Source organism: Lycium barbarum, chromosome 6 (assembly GCF_019175385.1).
Source record: "Lycium barbarum isolate Lr01 chromosome 6, ASM1917538v2, whole genome shotgun sequence".
In the NCBI taxonomy this organism is placed as follows: Eukaryota; Viridiplantae; Streptophyta; class Magnoliopsida; order Solanales; family Solanaceae; genus Lycium; species Lycium barbarum.
In genome coordinates this window covers 123,757,363-123,777,993 of record NC_083342.1, presented here as the reverse complement: position 1 = coordinate 123,777,993, position 20,631 = coordinate 123,757,363, and the positions used below count along the sequence as shown (strand labels likewise).

Genomic DNA, 20,631 nt, shown 5'->3' with positions numbered 1-20,631 from the left:
AATTACCCTACTAATCGCTTAACGAATATTATTTTAAATATTCTGTTAAATATTATAAATTATTTTGACACTCGGAATGACTTCGGGAAAGTTATACTTCTGTAATTTATTATGATATCCGAAATACATTTATTATGATTCCGTCCGACCCCATTGGATTTGTTTGTCTTTGATACGCTTCATCGAGTCTTTGAAAACATTTATTATATTTTTAAATTGCATTGGTCTCTCACTACTCCATTCGTGGATGTCCCAATGTTTCCCACACTGAGCCCGGGCCAGGATATGTTGTCAAGCGTAATTCTCTGCATTGTTCGCCGCGTCCCGGTGTGAGGGGGCAGGTATACGCGTACATGGGTCTGTGGAGTATGATGTGTCATGTCCGCCTATTCTGATCTGATCTGTATGGCCATTTTGATATGACATTATATGATACGGGGCCACGCCCCTTTTTCTGATTCCTCTGTATAGTGGCACCAGCGTCGGGAGGGTGGCCACATTCTGTCTGCCGAGTCCCGTGTCAGGGACCGGATATGATATGATATGACATATGTTTCTGTACGCATTCTGTCTGTTTTGGAAATATGCATTTGACACTCTGGATTCTGTACTCATTTTCTGTAACCATTATGATTTGACTTCTGTGATTCCGCTTTACATATTCAGTACATATTTCGTACTGACCCCCTTTCTTCGGGGGCTGCGTTTTCATGCCGCGCAGGTACTGACGACAGGTTCGCTGATCCACACGTTTAGGATCCTATTTCTGCTATTTGGGGCGCTCTCTTCTACAGAGCCCATCTTTTGGTACAGTCTGTCACTGCTATCTGGATATGTACTTTGTTCAGGGTATGACGGGGCCCTGTCCCGTCTTATGATTATGATATGTTCTGTAGAGGTCTGTGGATACATCTGTGTGGGTTCTGTACATATGTTTGGGATATTCTGTTCTGTGATGGCCTTATCGGCCTATGTGTGCCAAGTCTGCTTTTCTGCTAAGTTCTGTAGCGACCACTAATATTATTATTATATTATTATTCTGTTAATATGCTAATTTGGGGTATCGGGTACGTATAGGTGCCCAGCTCGGGCACTGGTCGCGGCCCACGGGGTTGGGTCGTGACAGAAGCCTTCTATCATTTGTAGACACACCAAAATCTCAGACAATACATCTGAGTGAGAGCAAAGTGAGGTATTCCATAGACTGTAAGAAACTAGTCTGTGAAGAAAAATAGAGTGTGAGTGATATTGTAGTGAGGTGGGAAAAATCAAAAGAGTGTTTTTCTTTTGAGGGTGTAGTGGTCTTAGGAGTATTTGTACTCGTTACTACACGGTGTAAAATTCCTTGCTATAGTGATATCAGCTGCTCCTCTTGGCCGTGGTTTTTTCCCTTATTCAGAAGGGTTTCCACGTAAAAAATCTTGGTGTCATTATTGTTGCATTTTATTCTTGCTGATTTAACCATAAGTTAGTGTTCCGCGTTTATCACTAATACCGGGAATATTATTCTTGCAATCTATTTTTATTCCCAACAAATTAATCGGTGTTGGATTTTAGTCTAGACGCAACTGGTTCGTCAGAACCCATTGCCTCTAGGCCCAGGGGCGGAGGTAGAAGTGAACGTACTGGTTCGGCCAAACCCAATAGCTTTAGTTCTACTCTTGTATTTGTATTCTAAGTTACTCGGACTCGCCTAAAATGTAGTCAGGCGCGTGCCGGATCCTTCAAAAGTAGTGTATTTTTGGAGGATCCGACACGGGTTCGGCAACACTTTCGAAGAGCCCGAGTAACTTAGTTTGTATTACAAAAATTAAATTCAGAACCCAGTTACTAACACGCGATGTCGCTATTCTAAAATTTAGCCCCCGTTTGGCCATAAGAATTATTCACTTTATTTCAGAATTTTTTTTCACTTTTCCGGAATCAGCATTTGGCCATGAGAATTCCGAATACAACTTGAAGTTGTATTCCAGAATATCAAAAACTCAAAAAACTTATTTTTAAAAAAAAAATCACTTTTTTACAACTACATTTCACCTAAAACTACAATTTCAAAAACTATGGCCAAACACAACTCCAACTCCAAAATTCCAAAAAAAATGATTTTTTTTTTGTATCTATGGACAAACGGGGCCTTAGAACCCATAAAATTCAAATTCTGGCTCCGCCTTTGCCTTTAGCTCAAACACATATATGAAGAGTAGCGGAGAATGTAGAACTCATTAACTCTAAATTTTGAATTCAACCATGGGAAATAAAGTTGTATTCGGAATACCAAAAACTCAAAAAACTTATTTTTTAAAAAAAATCACTTTTTTACAACTATATTTCACCTAAAACTACAATTTCAAAAACTATGGCCAAACACAACTCCAACTCCAAAATTCCAAAAAAAGTGATTTTTTTTTTTGTATCTATAGACAAACGGGGCCTTAGAACCCATAAAATTCAAATTCTGGCTCCGCCTTTGCCTTTAGCTCAAACACATATATGAAGAGTAGCGGAGAATGTAGAACTCATTAACTCTAAATTTTGAATTCAACCATGGGAAGTAACCATCAATAAGCAAGGGCTGATTTAAAAGAGAACCTATGGTTATACATGAAACAATAATTTTTAGTACCCGTACCCTATATATATTTAAAAAATTATTAAATATCTATAAATATTTAATTATGAACTTAATTATTATTGTATGTTACCTTAAGATTGTTGTACGAACCCATAAAACTTTAAATCCTGAATACGCCTAAGCAAGAGGTGTCATTTCAAATTTCTCTCACCAAACTACTCCATTACTTATGAGTAATTAAGGAAAAACAAAACTAGTAGCAACAACTAAAATGATTCATAGAAAAGTTGATTTTTACCAATTATTTCGTTAGTTATGATTCTTAAATTATAATGCACTAATATTTAATGAGTAGAAAGACATACAATATCTGCAGTTCAGACAAGGCCTCGATGTCTCCAGATAGCACCCCTTTCAGATTCATGCTTGATAATTTTCTGAATATTCAGAATCATTAGTATCTCAAAATAATAGGTTTGAGAGCCTCAATTTACAAAAAGTAACTATGTGTGCATGAAAAAGAAACAAGAAACCAAAGATAAGCGTCATTTAATAAAATAAGTTTTTTTTTTTTTTTTTACCTAGTTTCATTTGTTAACGAGCATTTATCCCTATACACATGAACTGACCAAAATGGAAGAGCAAATACAGTGACAGTTACATAATTGTCTCAAATGAGATAAAATATCTTCTATAATTTTCTACAAAGCTAATTTCTTTTGTTGCTCATTTTTTAAAATAATTAAGTTATTTATTCAAACAGAAGATTCTTTTTCTTAAATTTTTGTTATAATAGAACAGATGGGGAAAATTAGTTAATAGGAAGAAAACCATTTAGCTGACACAATATGAGGAGGGTCGACATTGAATTATACATGTGACATTGTCGAGCTAAGGAAAAGTGGAATTCTTGACTAAATTATTGGAGTAATAAGTAAACGGATGCAGTTGTGTTTCAATTTTTTAATTTCAATATTTATTCATAAATTTAGGAATATTTTAAAGAGTAGTAATATTATTTTTTTCTAAAAAGAACTTCCAATTGATATGATTCTGATTCGACAATTTTCAGTTAATCACAAAAAAAAATAAAATGCTTACATAGAAATAACACGTGAATTGTTGCACCCGATGCCTTCCCATGGATCACCACAAGGATCAGAGCCATCCCAACTTGGAGGTACGTTCTCCCACTCTTCCTTCAGTGACTCTAGAACACCATCTGCACCCATTTTTTTTTTTCAGACTACCATACTGTAATTATTTATTGATTTTCAGAAAATACTGCAGATATATGAATCGCATAAAGTTCCTCATTTAGTGAATAATAAGAAAAAACGCTCTGTGTTGGGGATGCGTCCCTTTTTATTTAAACAAACATTTATTTTAGAACAAACCCATGGAAATAAGAAGGATTAAAAAAACAGGTAGAGATCAGAGAGAGATAGCAAAGTGGAAAGGGTTTGAAGGCTCATTGATCAATCATTTGAGAACTTAATTTCAAGTGACTCTTAATTCTTATACAAAATGCAATGTGGAGCATGTAAATCTATACATGATGATCATATCAGACATCCTCAAGCATGGAAGCTAGCTGCAAAGCCTTTTGCTTTACTATATATGTGATCTTCAGATCACCTAAAAAACGATAACTACGAATACCTGTTTGTAATATGTAGAAATAATAACCAGGGAAAAAAAGACGTACAACCTATCGTATAGCATGTTAAATTATGCGTTAGTGCAAAAATTCTTTACATTGTTAGTGTATATGAGTTTTCATGAATCAATTATAGGACCAAAAACAACTAAAGAGATGTAGTAAGTAAGACATACAGTCACCAGAATTGGTAAGAGCTTCCAGCTGCACCAAAACTTGCATAGAAATAAGCAGGCAAGAGATGATCAGTAGGATTTTTGTTTGGACCATTGTTTAAATCCACCACCATGCAACCTAACCTTCTTCTTCCTCTCTAAATGGGGTCAAAGAAATATTCTTTTTTTAGGGAAGAGAAAAAACTAATGGAAAGAAACAGAAACCACCAGTGGTTGGTTTGTTATGTGGACTCTAGTCTCTGATCAGCAAGAGGATAATATATCTGTACGTAGACAACTTGTACTTATACAATGACTTTATTTCATCTTAAAGAGTTAAATGAAATAATCCTTCCTAGCAGCGGTGGAGGCAGAATTTTTACCTAGGGATTTAAAAAATATGAATAAGTAAATACACAAAGAAGCCAAGGGGTTCAACATCTATTATGTATACATAAAAAAATAATTTTAATCTAGTATATACACTGTAGTTTTTTGCCGAGGGAGTTCGGATGAACCCCTGGAGCCTACCTAGCTCCGCCCCTGCTTCCTAGTAAAAAAAAAAAAATTGTGTGTCCAATTCTCTCTGCTATATACTCCATAAAAGAAGTACGTAACACTTAGGGTGCACTGCGAGAAAGAAGACATTTGGCAACAACTTTTTTTTTTTTTGTTGCCATAGATAGGTTATTTTTGCAAAACGTATTTTTGGCAATAACATTTTTTTTGTTGTTGCATAAACTTTTCCTAACGGCTGTTATTGCAACGACGTGCAACAACTTTTTTTTAGTTGCCAAAAGTACTTTTTGAAACAATAGTCAATACTATATGGCAACAAAATTAAATTTTTGGCAACAAAAAAAAGTTCATTTTTAAAAGATTTATCATATATGCCAACAATAAAACTAAGTTGTTGCCAAAAATTGACTTTTTCCTACTAAGTTCTTCAAACTGAAATATAATTACGTGAGTCTAACGTGATTTTGGGCCGTATAATTTTGAAAAGTTCCTAACAATACTGGTCAATAGTTAAGTAGGATTTTTATACTCACCGTATCTATTTATGTGGTCATCCAAAGGGAGGGGTCCGTTCTGTACGTTGATTAAGGCATGTTGTTCTTAATGAGGTGGGTTCACAGTTCACCCGCTACTGTCCAAACCCAAGGCCCAAGGAAAGGGCATTTAGCAACTAGTTTATCTGTGCGGGTAGTATAAAGTAAAATTATTTACAGTAGATCCAATTAGTTCGATCCTCTCCAAATTCTGCACATAGCGAAAGCTATGCGCGCTATACTTGAATGCCCTTTATCATCCAGACTTATTAATGAGATAGAACGAGGAAAAAAAAAAAAGAAACTCTAACAATTGATAAATTTTAATATTAAAATATTCAATTATGCGAGTGCTATAACCTCTCCCACGGCTATTATAGCGAGAAGGATTATTTTTATCCATTAAAAATAATAGACCCATGAAAATTTTACATTTTACTTAAGTTTTTCCTAACAAAGCATAAAAAAGAATGTAGAAAGAAAAAAGTTAAACAAGATGAGAACTCTTATTAGCGAGTTTATAAATAAATATACATAGATAAGTTATTTCAAATTTATTTATGTTTACTACTTGCGTATTATAGAAGCCACAAAAAAAGAAGCTTATGATCGACATGGCTGCTTGGAGTCATTACATGCATTCGGAGGTCATTCTAGTCACTCAAATTTATATTTGTGCAACTGTTTGTTTTTGTGATATATGCTTGAAAGCTTGGCCCTGCCCTTTTATTAAGTGCACCTTGGCCCTCTCCTTTTATTAAGTGCACCTACCACACCTGCCACCTTGGAGATTGGGAAATTAAGGGCCCGTTTGGAAAGCCACCTGGTAATTGGAATTGGTGTAATTACTAAAGTAGTAATTACACAGTAGTGTAATTACAACGATCTGTTTATTTGTCATAACGTAATTACAGTGTGATTACAAGCGTGTTGTTCGGTTGCACAAGTGTAATTACACAGTTAGTTTAATTTAAAAATAAAATTTAATTATAAAAAATTTAAAATTAATATTTAAAAAATATTTGCCTTTTATAAATGATATTAAATTAGTTATTTAATAATACATTGTTTCTTGAAAATATATTAATTAATAATCATATATTTTTAACTAATATTGTAAAAAATAATTGATATATATATTTCAAATTAATAATATTTAATTTTAAGTAATTATAAAACTTAAAAGAAATTTTTTTTTGAAGATTCTTTTTTTGTGAGAACGTCATGGATTGGATGTTTGACAAAAAAAAATTATAAATATAATGCCATAACATTATTCAAATGTTTGACACAAAAAATCTATCAAATGTAAGTGAAAAATAAACAACATGCAATGTGAAAGCAAATAACTTAAAATTGAAAATATAACCTAAATTCAAAAGAAAAAGAAAAAGTTTAACATAATACTCGTATGTCAAATTCCAACCTTACATAAGTAAGTTTCAACGTAACTTAAGTAAATAATTCAAAAGAAAGGGAAAATATAAGTCTATAACCTCATTCACAAGTAACGTCACTCATTATAGACTAAGTTTGTTAATGACTTATTCTTTCCAATATTAAGAGGTGTAGTTTCAAAAATTAAAATAATAACACGGTTATGCTAAATGAATAAAATAAAAACAATACGAGCAATTATATGGAACCACGAGAAGTAAAGGTTGGGAATGGGAAGAAAGGAAATGAAAAATAAATAATATAAAAAGAAAAATACATTTTAAAAAATAATAATAATTAAAAAGTAAAAATAAAAAGAAATAAAAATAATAGAAATAAAAAATAAATTAAAATCAAAGAAATTAAAATAATAGAAACTAAAATAAAAAGAAATTAAAATCAACAAAAAAGAAGCAAACTAAAAAGTAACCCGTAATTACAGGGTGTAATTACACCCAATTCTCAATCCCCCTTGAGAATTGGAGAGTGTAATTACACCTTCTCAATTATACTCAATTCTCACCTAACTGTGTAATTACTTGGCCAAACAAACAGATCAAACTGTGTAATTACACTAATTCCAATTACCTGTAGGCCTGTGCACAAATCGGTTCAATCCGAATTTCTGAACCGATTCGAAACAATTCGTATAATTCAATTTGGATAATACAATTCGATTTCAATTTACAAATGCAATTGTAAAATATTACGGTTTAACGGTTCGGATACGGTTGGCTTCAATTATCAACCGAACCGATCCGAACAAACCGAATTTATATGCCACAAGTGACTAATATGACTAATTTGGTATATGTAATGTGGTGTTGGCGGATTTGTATGCTTGCACAAGTTTTCAAGCTCTTGTTTTGCTATTTATATGCTATTATGCTTGCAAGTTTATGATTTTTTTCTTGGTTAATATCTTGGTTATAAGGCTACAAATTTAGGATCTCATGCTTTTTTGTTATGTTTACTCTAAAATTGAAATGAAATAGTTACTTGTTTAAATTTCGAATAAACCGAACAAATCGATTTGTGTAACCGAACCGAAATAATAAAAAACAAATCGAATTGAACCTAGAATGGATCGAGTTTGATTGGAAATTTTAGAAAGTCGAAATTCGAAATTTCAACTCGATGATGGCCAAAACTAAACCGAACCGATTCGTGCACAGGCCTAATTACCTGGGTGGCTTTCCAAACAGGCTAGGAATTAACAATTCCTTTTTGGTGTTTTCTCGATTAATAAAATACTATAACAAAAAATATTAAAAGAATTGTTATTAATTTTATTTGAGCTAGAGGGCTATGCAATATTGGTGTAAAATTTTAACTACACAATCATATTTCATGAACAGGCAATTGCATGTAATTCTATACGATAATCATTTAATGGAGTATGGAATAAATGGTAAATAACCTCTTATAACATGTCAAATTACATTGACATTAGAAAAGAAAAAGATTTTTATGTTGTATGGACGCCGCCTAAATTAATAGCTAATAAATGTATAATACATACATGATTAGTGTATAATTTATTATATATTTGACTAGTAAATATTTTTTTTTTCTGACCGACCGACTAAATGTATAACTTGTCCGAGATTATTTGCGATTATTTTAGATACCAAACGTATATTAACTCAAATCTCTTCTATCCTTGGATCTTTGTTTTAAATGACCAATTAAAATAGCAATATAAAAGTCATTCTCGAACGTCTCAAACGGCGTATTACAATGTACAAAGTCCTTTCATTTACACAGATCGTCAACCAAAGTGAAATCTGAGTTCAAATCTTACATAAAATAAACACGCTAGAAATTAAAAACAAAAAAGTTCTTGTACTATTCAATTAATGAAGCATACCTCGGTTTAAGTACTGATCAAATTCTTCTTCTTTTTCTCCTTCCATTCTATTCCCTTCACTTCATTTCCCCATAACATTATCACCAATCACTTTACATTCCTCTGAAAACACAAATTAATCTTTGATGGGAAGTCCAGATGATGACAATTTGCCTAGGAAACAAACACTTAAGAGCATCAGTGATCAAGCCAAATACAAGCTAAAATTACTAGTCCTCATCATACTAACAAATCTTCTTACTATTTACATCTTCACTCGTCCTTCACTAAACTTGCATCCCACTTCTAAGTACACCATTAATGATTCTTTTTCATCAGATTCCAGTTCCCTCTTAAATGAGCTCAATGCCACTAAGAAACAACTCGAAACGAGTCGATCCCAGATCATAGTTTTGAACCAACAGCTCAAGTCTACTAACCAACTTGTCAATGAACTTATAGCTCAACTCAACATCCTTAACCAGTCCATAAACAAGACAAAAGATTCCACTTTGCTCAACTTCAATGATATTCTTGATGATTTGTCAAGTGAAGCTAAGCTTGCTTTAGGCCCTCACAAGCTTCCACTCGGGTACTCGCCAAGATCAGGGACCGATGAGGTTTATGCCTCGGTTGGAGGAGGTTGCTTGAGTTATAAAGAAGATTTAGCACAGTACATGACATATCGCGTTGGGAAGGAATGTCCTGTTGATGATGTTTTCGCGCAAAGGCTAATGCTTAAAGGCTGTGAGCCACTTCCAAGAAGGCGGTGCCATCCTAAGGCGCCTGTTGGTTATGTCGAACCAAATCCATCGCCAAAAAGCCTGTGGTCCACACCACCAGACACAAGTATTATTTGGGATCCATATACTTGTAAGAACTACAGTTGTTTGATAAATAGAAGGAAGTTTCCAGGATTCTATGATTGTAAAGACTGCTTTGACTTACAGTTTAGGGAGAAACAAAGGTGGCAATTTGATAATGGAGGTCTTGATTTTGGGATGGATGAGGTTATGGCAACAAGACGAAAGGGAACAATCCGCATTGGACTTGATATAGGAGGAGGCACGGGCACGTTTGCTGCTAGGATGAAGGAAAGGAATGTAACCATTGTAACAACTTCCATGAATTTGGATGGCCCATTCAACAGCTTCATTTCATCTAGGGGCTTGATATCGATGCATGTTGGCGTCTCTCAGAGGCTTCCTTTCTTCGAGAATACTCTGGATATCGTACACTCTATGCATATTCTGAGCAACTGGATCCCGGATACCATGCTTGAGTTCACTCTGTATGACATATACAGAGTTCTGAGGCCTGGAGGACTGTTCTGGTTGGACCACTTCTTCTGTATGGGATCACAGTTGAATGCAACTTATGTTCCTATGCTGGAGCGCGTTGGATTCAAGAAACTGAGGTGGAATGCTGGCATGAAGCTTGATCGAGGGATCGATATGAATGAGTGGTATTTCTCTGCTTTGTTGGAGAAACCAATGTCCTGAACAACTTAGTTACTGAATATTTAGACAGTTCATAAATTGATGGCAGTTTTGCTTTTAATTCAAGTACAAGTTACCAACCTTGTACTGATTAGTTTCCTTTTTTTTTTTAAAAAAAAAATGTGCTTTTTTGTTGCAACAGAAAGAATAAGGAACACTTGGAGGCGGATTTGTGTGATTTGTAGTGATCTTTTAGTCTTTGCTTGTATCATCACAAATTACAACAGAAAGATAACGATGTAAAATTGAATCTCATGTCAACTTTTCACAAATAGTTACAGAAACTTAGGTAAAGCTGAAAAATTGAATGCACAATTTTTATTAGGATGAAAATATATATATTCTCATATACAAATGACCAACCTAATTGAGATCAGAAAAAGTTTACACACTTTATACAGAAGGTAAAAATAAAAATCTCCAAAAAAAAAAAATATCAGTATTTTCTCTAGTTGTGCTGTTGATACAATAATTTACTCCAATGACAAAATTAATTGAATCATTCTGCAGTCTCTTAAATATGAGCACACATAACAGGCCAAAGCATGTTATGTGCCATCTAATTCCACAAGCTTGGGCAAATCCAATAAAGCACTGATCTTACTTAGGCTCTATCTTTGAAGGAGGACATGCCCCACTATAGACAAAGAGACTTTCATCAGTATACGGATGGTGACCCTTGTTTGCTCCTTCATAGGTTTCTGAAGTAGATGCAGATTCTGCATTCGGGTTCAGTCCTGCGATCTCCATAATGTTTTCAATCTCTTTCACCACTTCACTCATTGTAGGTCGATTGACTCCTTCTTCTTCAACACACCTGAGTGCCAGATCCACAAACTTCTCTAAGCTTCTAGAACTTGCACTCGAGTGAACTGCAGGATCCAAAATTTCTTGAAGGTTATACATGTCTTTTGTCTTGTCCATTGCAGTCTTCACTTCCCTGACAATATATCTTCCTTTTTCAATAGGAACTTTTCCTGTAACTATCTCCAGCAGTACTACTCCAAAGCTATAAACATCACTCTTCTCAGTCAGCTGGTTTGTCATGTAATATTCAGGATCCATATAGCCCTAATAAATAAAAGACACCCATCAAAAGGACATAGATTATGAGTAAATACTGACATTTTTCTGCAAGATCTCAACTTGTTCACTTTTATACATGGCAAGATCACATTATATGAGCGTTAAAAAGCTTTTATCTGCTTGTAGCTTCTATATGGGCTATAACTCATTTGTTTCCTGATGAAGGTAGTATTTCTCCCTGAATTTGGTGATCAACACTCTAAAACATCGTTATTAAGAGAATATGCAAAAAAAATTGTTTAGCTATTTCCCTGTTGCTATTTATTTATTCATTGCTTAGTGGAGGGACAGGGTGGTCAATGAGAAAGGAGGAGCTTAAGGGTTCTTAGTAGACAATGAAATAGTGTTTGTAATGGTTATTACTGGACGACAAATTATTGACACGTTAAATTTCTGAACTTTGTGGACATCAGAAATTTGAGGGATAAAGCATAGAACATCCTAAAACCAAACAAGTTCAGGCGGCTACTCACCATTGTTCCTTTGACTTGAGTAGTAATGTGACCCCTTTCAGAGTCACCTAGTAGCTTGGACAGGCCAAAATCAGCAACTTTTGCGTTTAAGCGTTCATCCAGTAAAATATTGTTGGACTTGATGTCCCTGTGTATGATGGGAGGATTGACAAGGTCATGCAAATACTGCAAACCCCTGGCTGCTCCCACGGCTATTTTCAGTCTCCTCATCCAATCTAACCTGATCCCTGTCTTGCCTACAAGTACAAATTTCAGTACAATCCGGAGACAAATTTCCATTTTGGTGAAGTTAAAAGGAGCTAGTTCTAAGAATCAATAAGAAGGGACCAACATATACCTGAAAGACCGTCTTTTAAGGTGCCGTTAGGAATATACTCGTACACCAGCATCTGTTCAGCTTGATCAAAACAAAAGCCAACAAGGCCAACGACATTCTTGTGGTGAACCCTTGAGAGAAGCTCTATCTCATTTTTAAACTCATGTGCACCCTGCATAGACCCTTGTAAAGCTCTTTTAATTGCAACCAATTCCCCATTGGGAAGAGTTCCTCTGTAAACCTGCAGACACGCACTTCTACAGTTAATCAAACAGATTATCTATTGTATTACATACAAAACCAAAATATGTGAATTATCTTGGGTGGAAGAGCTAAGATTTCTCATTTAAATATACAATCATTTCATTATCATCTGTAAACAGCCGAACACTTCGACAAAGGGAAGGGGAGAACTAAGACAAAGATGATTAAATATCTGAACAAATGAGAGCTGCAATACTGCTAGCAAACACATGTTTAGTGCATAAAAACAGTTTCCATGATTGTGGGATGAAACTCAAAACAAACTTCTTGACAATTAATGTTTTCAATTATGATGGTGGTGGAGGGGAGGGGAGTGCACGTGTTCAATGAAAGCTAACCTTCCCATAACCACCAAAACCAATGTTATTGGTTTCTGAAAAATTATTTGTCCATTTTTTGAGCTCCTCAAATGAGAAAAATCTAGCTCCTGTCAACTGAGGAACAGCACCACTATGTTTATTTGAGTCCCATGATGCTGCATATATAGCAAAAACCACCATAAGATGAAGTAATAGATAAATGGCCTAATAGTTAGTTCCAAATCATACCGAAAGGATCGCTCCTCTTTGCAGCATCTTCAGCTCTTTTCTTTTGCCGGAAAGCATAAATACCAACAATTAGTGCTAAAATTGCAAGGACAGAACCACCAACTGCTGCTCCAACGATAATGCCTGTACTACTAGATTTCTTTGATTCTACGGATGCCCCTGGAGAACAGCATACACATTGACTCAAACGTCTAAGTTCTAACTATCAAATTCACTAAGATGAAATGCTAAAATGCAGTTCCATAGTGTTCCAAACAATAATTTGAATTTTCTGCAGTCAATTATTGAATAAGTTTGTCTAAGAAAACCAATCAGAATAACGTGTATCTATACGAGGAGGTTATTAATAAATTCATTGAAGCTCATGCAAACTCTAACAGAAAAATTACTAGGAACAATGAACGAAAATTGATCCATCATATGAATGCAAACTAAACTTTTAGTTTTTTACCATATCTTTGCCTCAATATATAGACTCGATACATTTTTTGGATCTTGTACTCATTGTTTTAAAAGGCAGTGTCAGGACTCGCCCCAGGGCTCGCCTCAGGGCAGGGCAGTGGCAAAATGCCCTGGGGCTAACGTGCGGGGCTTAGTTCCTATGAGGCTTACGCCCTAAGCGCCCAACCGTACGCCCTAAACACGCCTAACGCCCAACGCCCAGGGCTCGCCTAACAGTTCTTACACAAATTATATTTTAAACTTCTTAATTAAAATCATTCATCCTCATAATTGTTTAACAAAATAATGATACTTAATAGTTTTTCATCTATAGAAATAGAAGATTGGGTGTAACTCATATAACAAGTCGTAGTATTGGATATTTACTATTTGAGAACGTCGTGAGGGTGAATATCACTTAATTTAAAAAAAAAAAAACACATAGCGGAATTGTAAATTTTCACTTGTCATTAGTCATAAGTCCTATGTATCAGAATTATCATATAATTTTATTTTTTGTTCATGAAGAAGTTATGTTTTAATTGTAATATTGATAAATTTTATTGATTATTTGCTTATAGGGAGATAAAATGAATAGTATGATAGTAATAGTGTTTTAAGAAACTATGTTTTTTTCCGTGTTTGAAAGTTAAAATGTTAGAATTGATTTGCATTTCATAATAGCTTTTATTTCATTGTATTGTTTATACTTGTAAAATTATGTTATATATAATTACAAGTTAAAAGCGGTGTATAATGGATTGCTTTGATCATTTTTTTGTGAGGATCAAACGCGCGCGCGCACACACACACACACATATATATATATATTTCATTTATTTACAGTTTTCTTTTTTTTTTTTATGTGATTTTACCTATTTAAAAATATTTATTGTAATTATATTATTTTAAGAAATACTAAAAATTAAATACCCATGGGGCTTACGCCTCGTCGAGGCGTATGTAAAACGCCCCGCCTTACGCTCCCGCCTTTTAAAACACTGCTTGTACTTCTAAGTCGAATACTTAAGAAAGGATTGATAAAGTGATCAAAACACTAGGCCTATAATAATTACTCTTCCTGTTCAAAGTCTTAAAATAGAGTAAATTCTTCTGTCAAACAAAAATACATGAAAACTTTATTATCAATACTTCAAATATATATTGGTTTTTCACCCACCAGCTTTCTATTATTATAGATTAGGTTGCACATATATGTATGAGATGAGAAATGAGCGACCAAAAGCAAAAGGAAATATTTATTACCGTCGAAGTATTTATAGCCTTCACCAATGAAGAAGAAAGGTCCAAATGACGACGGAGGTTTGAAAGTCTGATTACTGAGCACAAAACCTATTCCGGAAACTCCAGTCCGATTGAAAAAATCTTGACTAGAAGGAAAAACTTGCAGGTGTATTACAAGGTAGTCATCCAAATTTTTGGTTGGGTTACTGAGGGCAACTGAGTCCACGGGCAGTTGACGTTTTTGGAATGAAAGCAACAAAGATTTTTGGAGAGTCTCATAAATAGTTTCATTTCCCAAGTTGGAAAAAGAAGGAGCTCTAAAGAATATGCTGCCCGTATATGGAAAAGCACATTTACAGGTAGGACTAGAAATTTGATTTTTAAAGCTGCACTCAGTTGGCAAGCAATTATCTGGTGGGGTTGAATATGTCTTAGAATGTTGACTTGTGGTACAGTAACCTTCTGTTCCGTCTCCTCCTCCATTGCAGAAAGGATTACCTGCAAGCCTGCAGAGAGAAAAAGTAAAGAAATGAGTTAATAGACATGACATAGTCAAGTTTAGCATAGGATAATCATATGCCACAATAAGCTAGACCAAAGTACTATTCAACATATGTGTTTCTCACTAACTTGGAGGTTTATGGATTGAAGAATCTAAGGATAGAGCTTACATTATCTGAAAGGGATATCCTGGTTTTTGAGTAAATGATTCGATAAGATTTCTCTGCACATCAATGAGCTGCAACTGGTTGCTATATGTACTTTCAATTTGAAGTGAGCCATTGAGTTTGTTATTCCTCAAGATGCTGTAACCAATGAGCGCATTGTCATCAAATCTCAGCATAATACAGAGTTACAAAATTTCAGTTAAAATAAACTTAACTTCATATAATCAATCTATAGTTTAGAAATCCAAGTTCCAGAAATACCAACAAAATAAAAAACACAAAGCAGTAAGGACACTTACACTGTCTGCAACTGGTATAGGCTGAAAAGTTTAGCTGGAACTGATCCCTGAAGCCCTGTGTTTTCCATTACCCTGCCAATACAAGGTCATTCATTAGGTTAAAAAGAACTTCTCGAAATAGAATATATAAGGATGAGAAGAAAGGAAACCATGGCGAACATACAGTGTTGTTAAAGATTGCAGCTCTTGAATCCATGATGGAAAGACTGATGCATTAAATGTATTATTGCTCATGTCCCTGCAAAAATAAGTGCCACAGCATGATGGTGAGATTAACAAATTTAGCTTTTTTATTCGATTTTTTGAAAAAGTAACAAGTGGATTGGGGAGAAATATTTACAGTACGATGTTGACCAATAATGGATTATCAACTCAAAGGGATAAAGGCACAAAACACAGGATAAGCAACTTACAAGTAGTTGAGGACATTCATGCCAGTGAGATTCGGCAAAAGACCATTCAAATTATTGTTCGATATGTGGCTGTAATACATGGTCAAAATATACTACATCAGGAAATCATAAGGACATGCAATAGGTTCAGAATATTTTTCAGTTTCTACTTACAGTTCATTGACATGTGTGAGATTGTTGAGATTTTGTGGCACAGATCCACTTAATAAATTCCTGTCAAGACGACTGTTGCAAGTGCAGTCACAAACAATTCATATGGTATAGAGAGCAAGAAGCTTTACTAGATTATAAAGGGAAATCACAAGATAGCAATACTTACAGCACTTCCATCGTCTGGACAAGTCCTAATGTATCCGGGATTTTTCCAGTAAACTTGTTATTCTCGATTAGCCTATAAAATGAATATATACAAGCATGAGGAAACCGTAAAGCATGATCAAAAGGAAAGTTATTTGTGATATAATTATCAAACTTCTTTCACATGACTACTCTCAGAAGCAAAAACATGCATTAATAAGAATATCAAAAGGCGAATTAAACACTACTAGTGAGGAACTTACAGATGTATCAGAGTCAGATTAGAATGGAAAAGACGAGCTGGAATTTCACCGGATAGCTGATTCTTCCCAAAGTGACTGTGAAGCAATGTAAACAATCTTAGAAAATGCAGTTGAGAGACAAAAAAAAAATATAAAAGAAACAAGGGGAGAAGCGTACAAGTGTTTAGTTTTAACAAGCAAATCAAGACCAGGTTTGCTCCTACTAGAGACTGGAATTGTTCCTGTAAGCCTATTGTCAGCTAAATCCAGCCAATAAAGCTCTGTCAAATAGCCAATGGTAGCAGGTATTTCTCCAGTAAAGCCGTTAGAGTTCAAAGATCTGCATAATACAGAATGGGGCTGTCTTAGAGCGTATACCAGAACAAGGATAGAAAGAAATCATATACAGATACAAATACACAACTATTCAGATTTGATAACGTATAAACATGAGAATAGCAGTTCAAACTACAAAGAGTACCACAGAATGCTTACAGAAAAACCAGCCGGGTCAGAGATCCTATAGAGTCCGGTATTGGTCCAGAAAAACTACAACCAACAAGGATCCTGTCATGAAATTAAGAAAGATCAGCATATTATCACGAGATTAGCAGGCAAATGAATGCATGATGATTATTCACATTCACTTACAAATTTGATAGCTTTGTCAATTTTCCAATAGACTGAGGAAGAGATCCTTTCAAATCCTTGTTGTATGATAGATCCCTATAAGATGCAGTCAATGATTAATTGACTTTAAGCTTGACAAATTATCCCAAAGTATTGCTCAGTCATAAGAAAAAAGGGACGTGCAGGAGAAACATGAAACGCGAAAGAAGACCTACAAAGTCTCCAATTCAGCTAATTCTTGAATGTCTCCAGATAGCTGTCCACTCAAACTCGTACTTGATAAAGTTCTGAAATTGAGAAAGATGACATCAACCATATGATATTGTAATTTAAAGTAGTTGACTTAGGGATACACATCGAATTCTTACATGGAAATTACTCGCGAATTTCTGCATCCAACTCCTTCCCAACGACTTCCACAGGGATCTGTTCCCTCCCAATTGGGCGGAACATTCTGCCATGAATCCTTGAGAGACTGTAAAGAAGCAGCTGAATAGAACATTAAATCAGTTCTTCTTAACTAGAAACTTAATTGGCCGTATCTAGAAGAAACAAAAAGGAAAGATGCAAAGTACACAACTGTTATGCTCCATACTGAAACCTTCTAAACTCTCTAAAAACATCAACTTAAGCCTATACAAAAAGTCTTCTATCCCCACCCCAGTATATTCCAGCTTAACAGAAAGTTAAACGGGATAGCAGCTTTTTAAGGGGTAAAACAAAGCTAAATCAAGTCCATTCAAGTTCTTGAAGACCAGAAACAAAGCTAAACAATTCCTCTAAGATCAGAAATCGACATCACCTCTAGCTTTCGTAATAAAGAGACAAGTTCTTGAAGGTCCATATGATCACAAGAAGGAAAACTAAGATTTGAACACCAGCACTCACAGACAGTCAAATATTTCTTTACACTTATTAAGAAACATTTGACAGAAGAACAAAACCAACTTACAATCTTGAGGATTTGTCCGTGCTACTATTGCAAGAACATGGATACAAACAACCAGAAAACGGACGAAAATTCGCGGTGTCATCGCCAGAGAGAGTACCATGTGATCAGTTAGTTCACAAAAACAAGTCCTCAACAAAATCAAGAAGAGAAATCACAACTTCAATTCCTTTCAAGTTCTGCTCCCCACGACAATAATGTCTATCAAATGACAGCTACTAGTATTCATCAATAATAAGGATTTGAATAAGGGATTGTTCCATTTTGCCAACTCACTATCTAAGTTTTCAAAATACAGACTTTTTACCTCCTCCTAAAGAACTTTCTTCAACATGAAATGTTATTTTATTTTGTTCACATAATTTAGACATAATGACTGACCTCCAACGTCAAATTTTTCTCCTATAAAAAAGTATTTGAAGTATTAAAATCACTACCACGTTGAGTTTACTTGGTCTTTACATGCCCAAAAAAGCCAACAATTTACTTGTATAAATCTTTGCAAGGTTAACCCTCCATCACAGTCGTCAAATATTGAATATTTCCCTTGATAATAATTGACCATATTGGGTTTAATCCTAAATAGAATATTAACAACTTGATTAGGCTTAATAATTAGATAAAGTCTTCTTCTTCTGGAAAGGCAATTATTAACTTTTATTTTTGAGGAAAATCAAATTTAAGGGTCATTTTCAACCAAGTCACTCAAAAAAGTTGCCAAGAAGGGCAGTTGGGTAATGCTACACACGCTTTAAGGAAGCTGAACGCCGTGAGAATTGATAAACCCATTTAAGTTAAATTGAGAGTTAATTACCTTGTATTAAATTATTTATTCTCATTTGGTCAAAGCCAGTACTTTATATAAGGGGATTAAGAAAAATACTAGAATGTTATAGTTGAAATTCCGACTTATGGCATAAATTAACCTTAAACTCCGTTTACCACTGTACTAAATAAAATTCGCAAAGACAAGTGGATTCATCCGGTTATATGTAATCAACAAAATTATTTTTACTCTATTGATATTGTAACTAGTTTCCCATAAAGAAGATTCAATTGAACCTTTTTCCTCTTACTTGCTATAGAATAGTCCAATTACGTGAAAGCTGTTAGGATTAAAAGAAATTTTAATAGAGACGCCAATAGGTACTTGCCAATGTGCTTTATCATGTCAATGTCAACGCATTATTATGTATCAAAAAATAAAAAAATAAACAAATACTCTTACTATATTTAGTTGGAATTAGAGTTATGATTGTCCAAAATCCATGAAGGGGTTAATATTAACGTTGTTGTCTACGTCTGAGACCCACCATTATTAGCCGGGTAGCCTCACGACTTGGATTTCGTCTGAACCCATCATCATATATATCATATAAGATTATAAGTAATGATTTTTAGATAGTTTCTAATATATAGAGGTCTTAAATTGAACAGACAAATGTGTCTGTGAAAGGACATGTCTTTTCTGAAAAGTCATCTCTTAATATTATAAATATAAAGACACTCTTAAAGTAAAATATAGAAAAATCTGCATGTATAACACGGACTTTGTTGTATATTGAAGGAAATTGCTTGTATTTTTCCTAATATGTATACGGGCAATATAAAGAAAGTCGATTTATTCACCTCAAAGCCATTTCTTCCTCTATTATGTTTTCCTATTTTTCTAACAGCGGCGGGTCTAAAATTCAAACATGATAGGTTCTAAGTAAAAGAATGGGTTCGATTTTTCTTGAACACCCTTAATCCTAACTTATGTATTAACCGGCCGAGCCAAATAAAGAGTGAGGCGACACATCATGGCCGGCCCTGACGGGAAGAAAAATGACAATAGGAAGATTTTATGGTTTGACATGGAAGCTTCCTTTTTGTTTTCTATGGATTGAATGTTACTGCTGGATCCATCCCAAATTTTGTAAACCTAATCTTGCTTTATTCTACGCTAATAAACAATTAAATTTCTGTCAGAAATATATCGTTAAGTACTCTCTATGTCCCATATTACTTGATCACTTTCCTTTTTACACGCCGCTTAAGAAATTATAAATAAAAGGGAAAAGGGTCAAATATACCCCTCTACTTTAGTTTAATAGTTAAATATACTCTTTGTTAGTCAAATTAGATAAATATACTCCTTTCGTTAGTCAAAGTAGATAAATGTACCCCTTCCGTCAAGAAAGTACAAATATACCCTTCAGTTGATAGAATTCCCAATTCCACCATTAATTACCCGATTTAACTTTAAAAAATTCATGCCCGACCCGCAAATTAAATTGTTTCCACCAAAATATACCCACTGCCACTACAACCAACCCAACACTACCACCATCACCACTTCCACCACCACCGCCACCCATGTACATAGATCATTCACCCACACATGCCTTTCTAATATCAGGAAATGTTTATTAAAAATATAGTATTATCATGAACAACAAAACACAACATGGACAAAGACATTATCAATGGAATGATCAACATAAGGGATGAAACTATGGGCGAAAATTGGAATTTACATGGACAATTGAGGATA

General features: G+C 34.5%; 3 protein-coding genes across 4 annotated transcripts in view; 1 reads left to right on the top strand and 2 right to left on the bottom strand.

Moving 5' to 3' along the window:
• The window catches only part of LOC132598565 (leucine-rich repeat receptor protein kinase HPCA1-like), a 31,028-nt gene extending 26,384 nt beyond the window's left edge, over positions 1–4,644 (bottom strand). For both annotated transcript variants that reach the window (XM_060311515.1, XM_060311516.1), the window contains exons 1-3: positions 4,409–4,644; positions 3,674–3,794; positions 2,938–3,009 (exon numbers count right to left, since the gene is read on the bottom strand). In XM_060311515.1, coding sequence (XP_060167498.1) covers positions 2,938–3,009; positions 3,674–3,794; positions 4,409–4,502 — 287 coding nt within the window. In that variant the 5' untranslated portion in view covers positions 4,503–4,644. The remainder of the gene's footprint in view (positions 1–2,937; positions 3,010–3,673; positions 3,795–4,408) is intronic.
• Positions 4,645–8,608: 3,964 nt separating this feature from the next.
• Positions 8,609–10,331, top strand: LOC132598563 (probable methyltransferase At1g29790). The gene has a single exon (XM_060311514.1). It carries the CDS (start codon positions 8,872–8,874, stop codon positions 10,225–10,227), a length of 1,356 nt encoding a protein of 451 aa, XP_060167497.1. The 5' UTR covers positions 8,609–8,871; the 3' UTR covers positions 10,228–10,331.
• Positions 10,332–10,514: 183 nt separating this feature from the next.
• Positions 10,515–18,534, bottom strand: LOC132598562 (leucine-rich repeat receptor protein kinase HPCA1). The gene is made up of 19 exons (XM_060311513.1): positions 18,099–18,534; positions 17,515–17,635; positions 17,362–17,433; positions 17,168–17,242; positions 17,012–17,083; positions 16,695–16,856; positions 16,538–16,612; positions 16,297–16,368; positions 16,131–16,202; positions 15,978–16,046; positions 15,728–15,802; positions 15,565–15,636; positions 15,269–15,403; positions 14,619–15,103; positions 12,912–13,070; positions 12,702–12,838; positions 12,121–12,340; positions 11,784–12,019; positions 10,515–11,295 (listed from the first exon to the last, which is right to left on the bottom strand). The coding sequence occupies exons 1-19, from the start codon at positions 18,196–18,198 to the stop codon at positions 10,825–10,827; spliced, it is 2,880 nt and encodes a 959-aa protein (XP_060167496.1). The 5' UTR covers positions 18,199–18,534; the 3' UTR covers positions 10,515–10,824.
• Between the last annotated feature and the right edge of the window lie 2,097 nt (positions 18,535–20,631).

Coding starts and splice junctions, on each gene's coding strand:
- LOC132598562 (XM_060311513.1), bottom strand. CDS start 18,198: ATGGTACTCTCTCTGGCGATGACACCGCGAATTTTCGTCCGTTTTCTG. Junction 17,243..17,361: donor TTAGCTGAATTGGAGACTTT/GTAGGTCTTCTT, acceptor TGCATCTTATAG/GGATCTATCATACAACAAGG. Junction 12,839..12,911: donor AAAGAGGAGCGATCCTTTCG/GTATGATTTGGA, acceptor CTATATATGCAG/CATCATGGGACTCAAATAAA.
- LOC132598563 (XM_060311514.1), top strand. CDS start 8,872: ATGGGAAGTCCAGATGATGACAATTTGCCTAGGAAACAAACACTTAAG.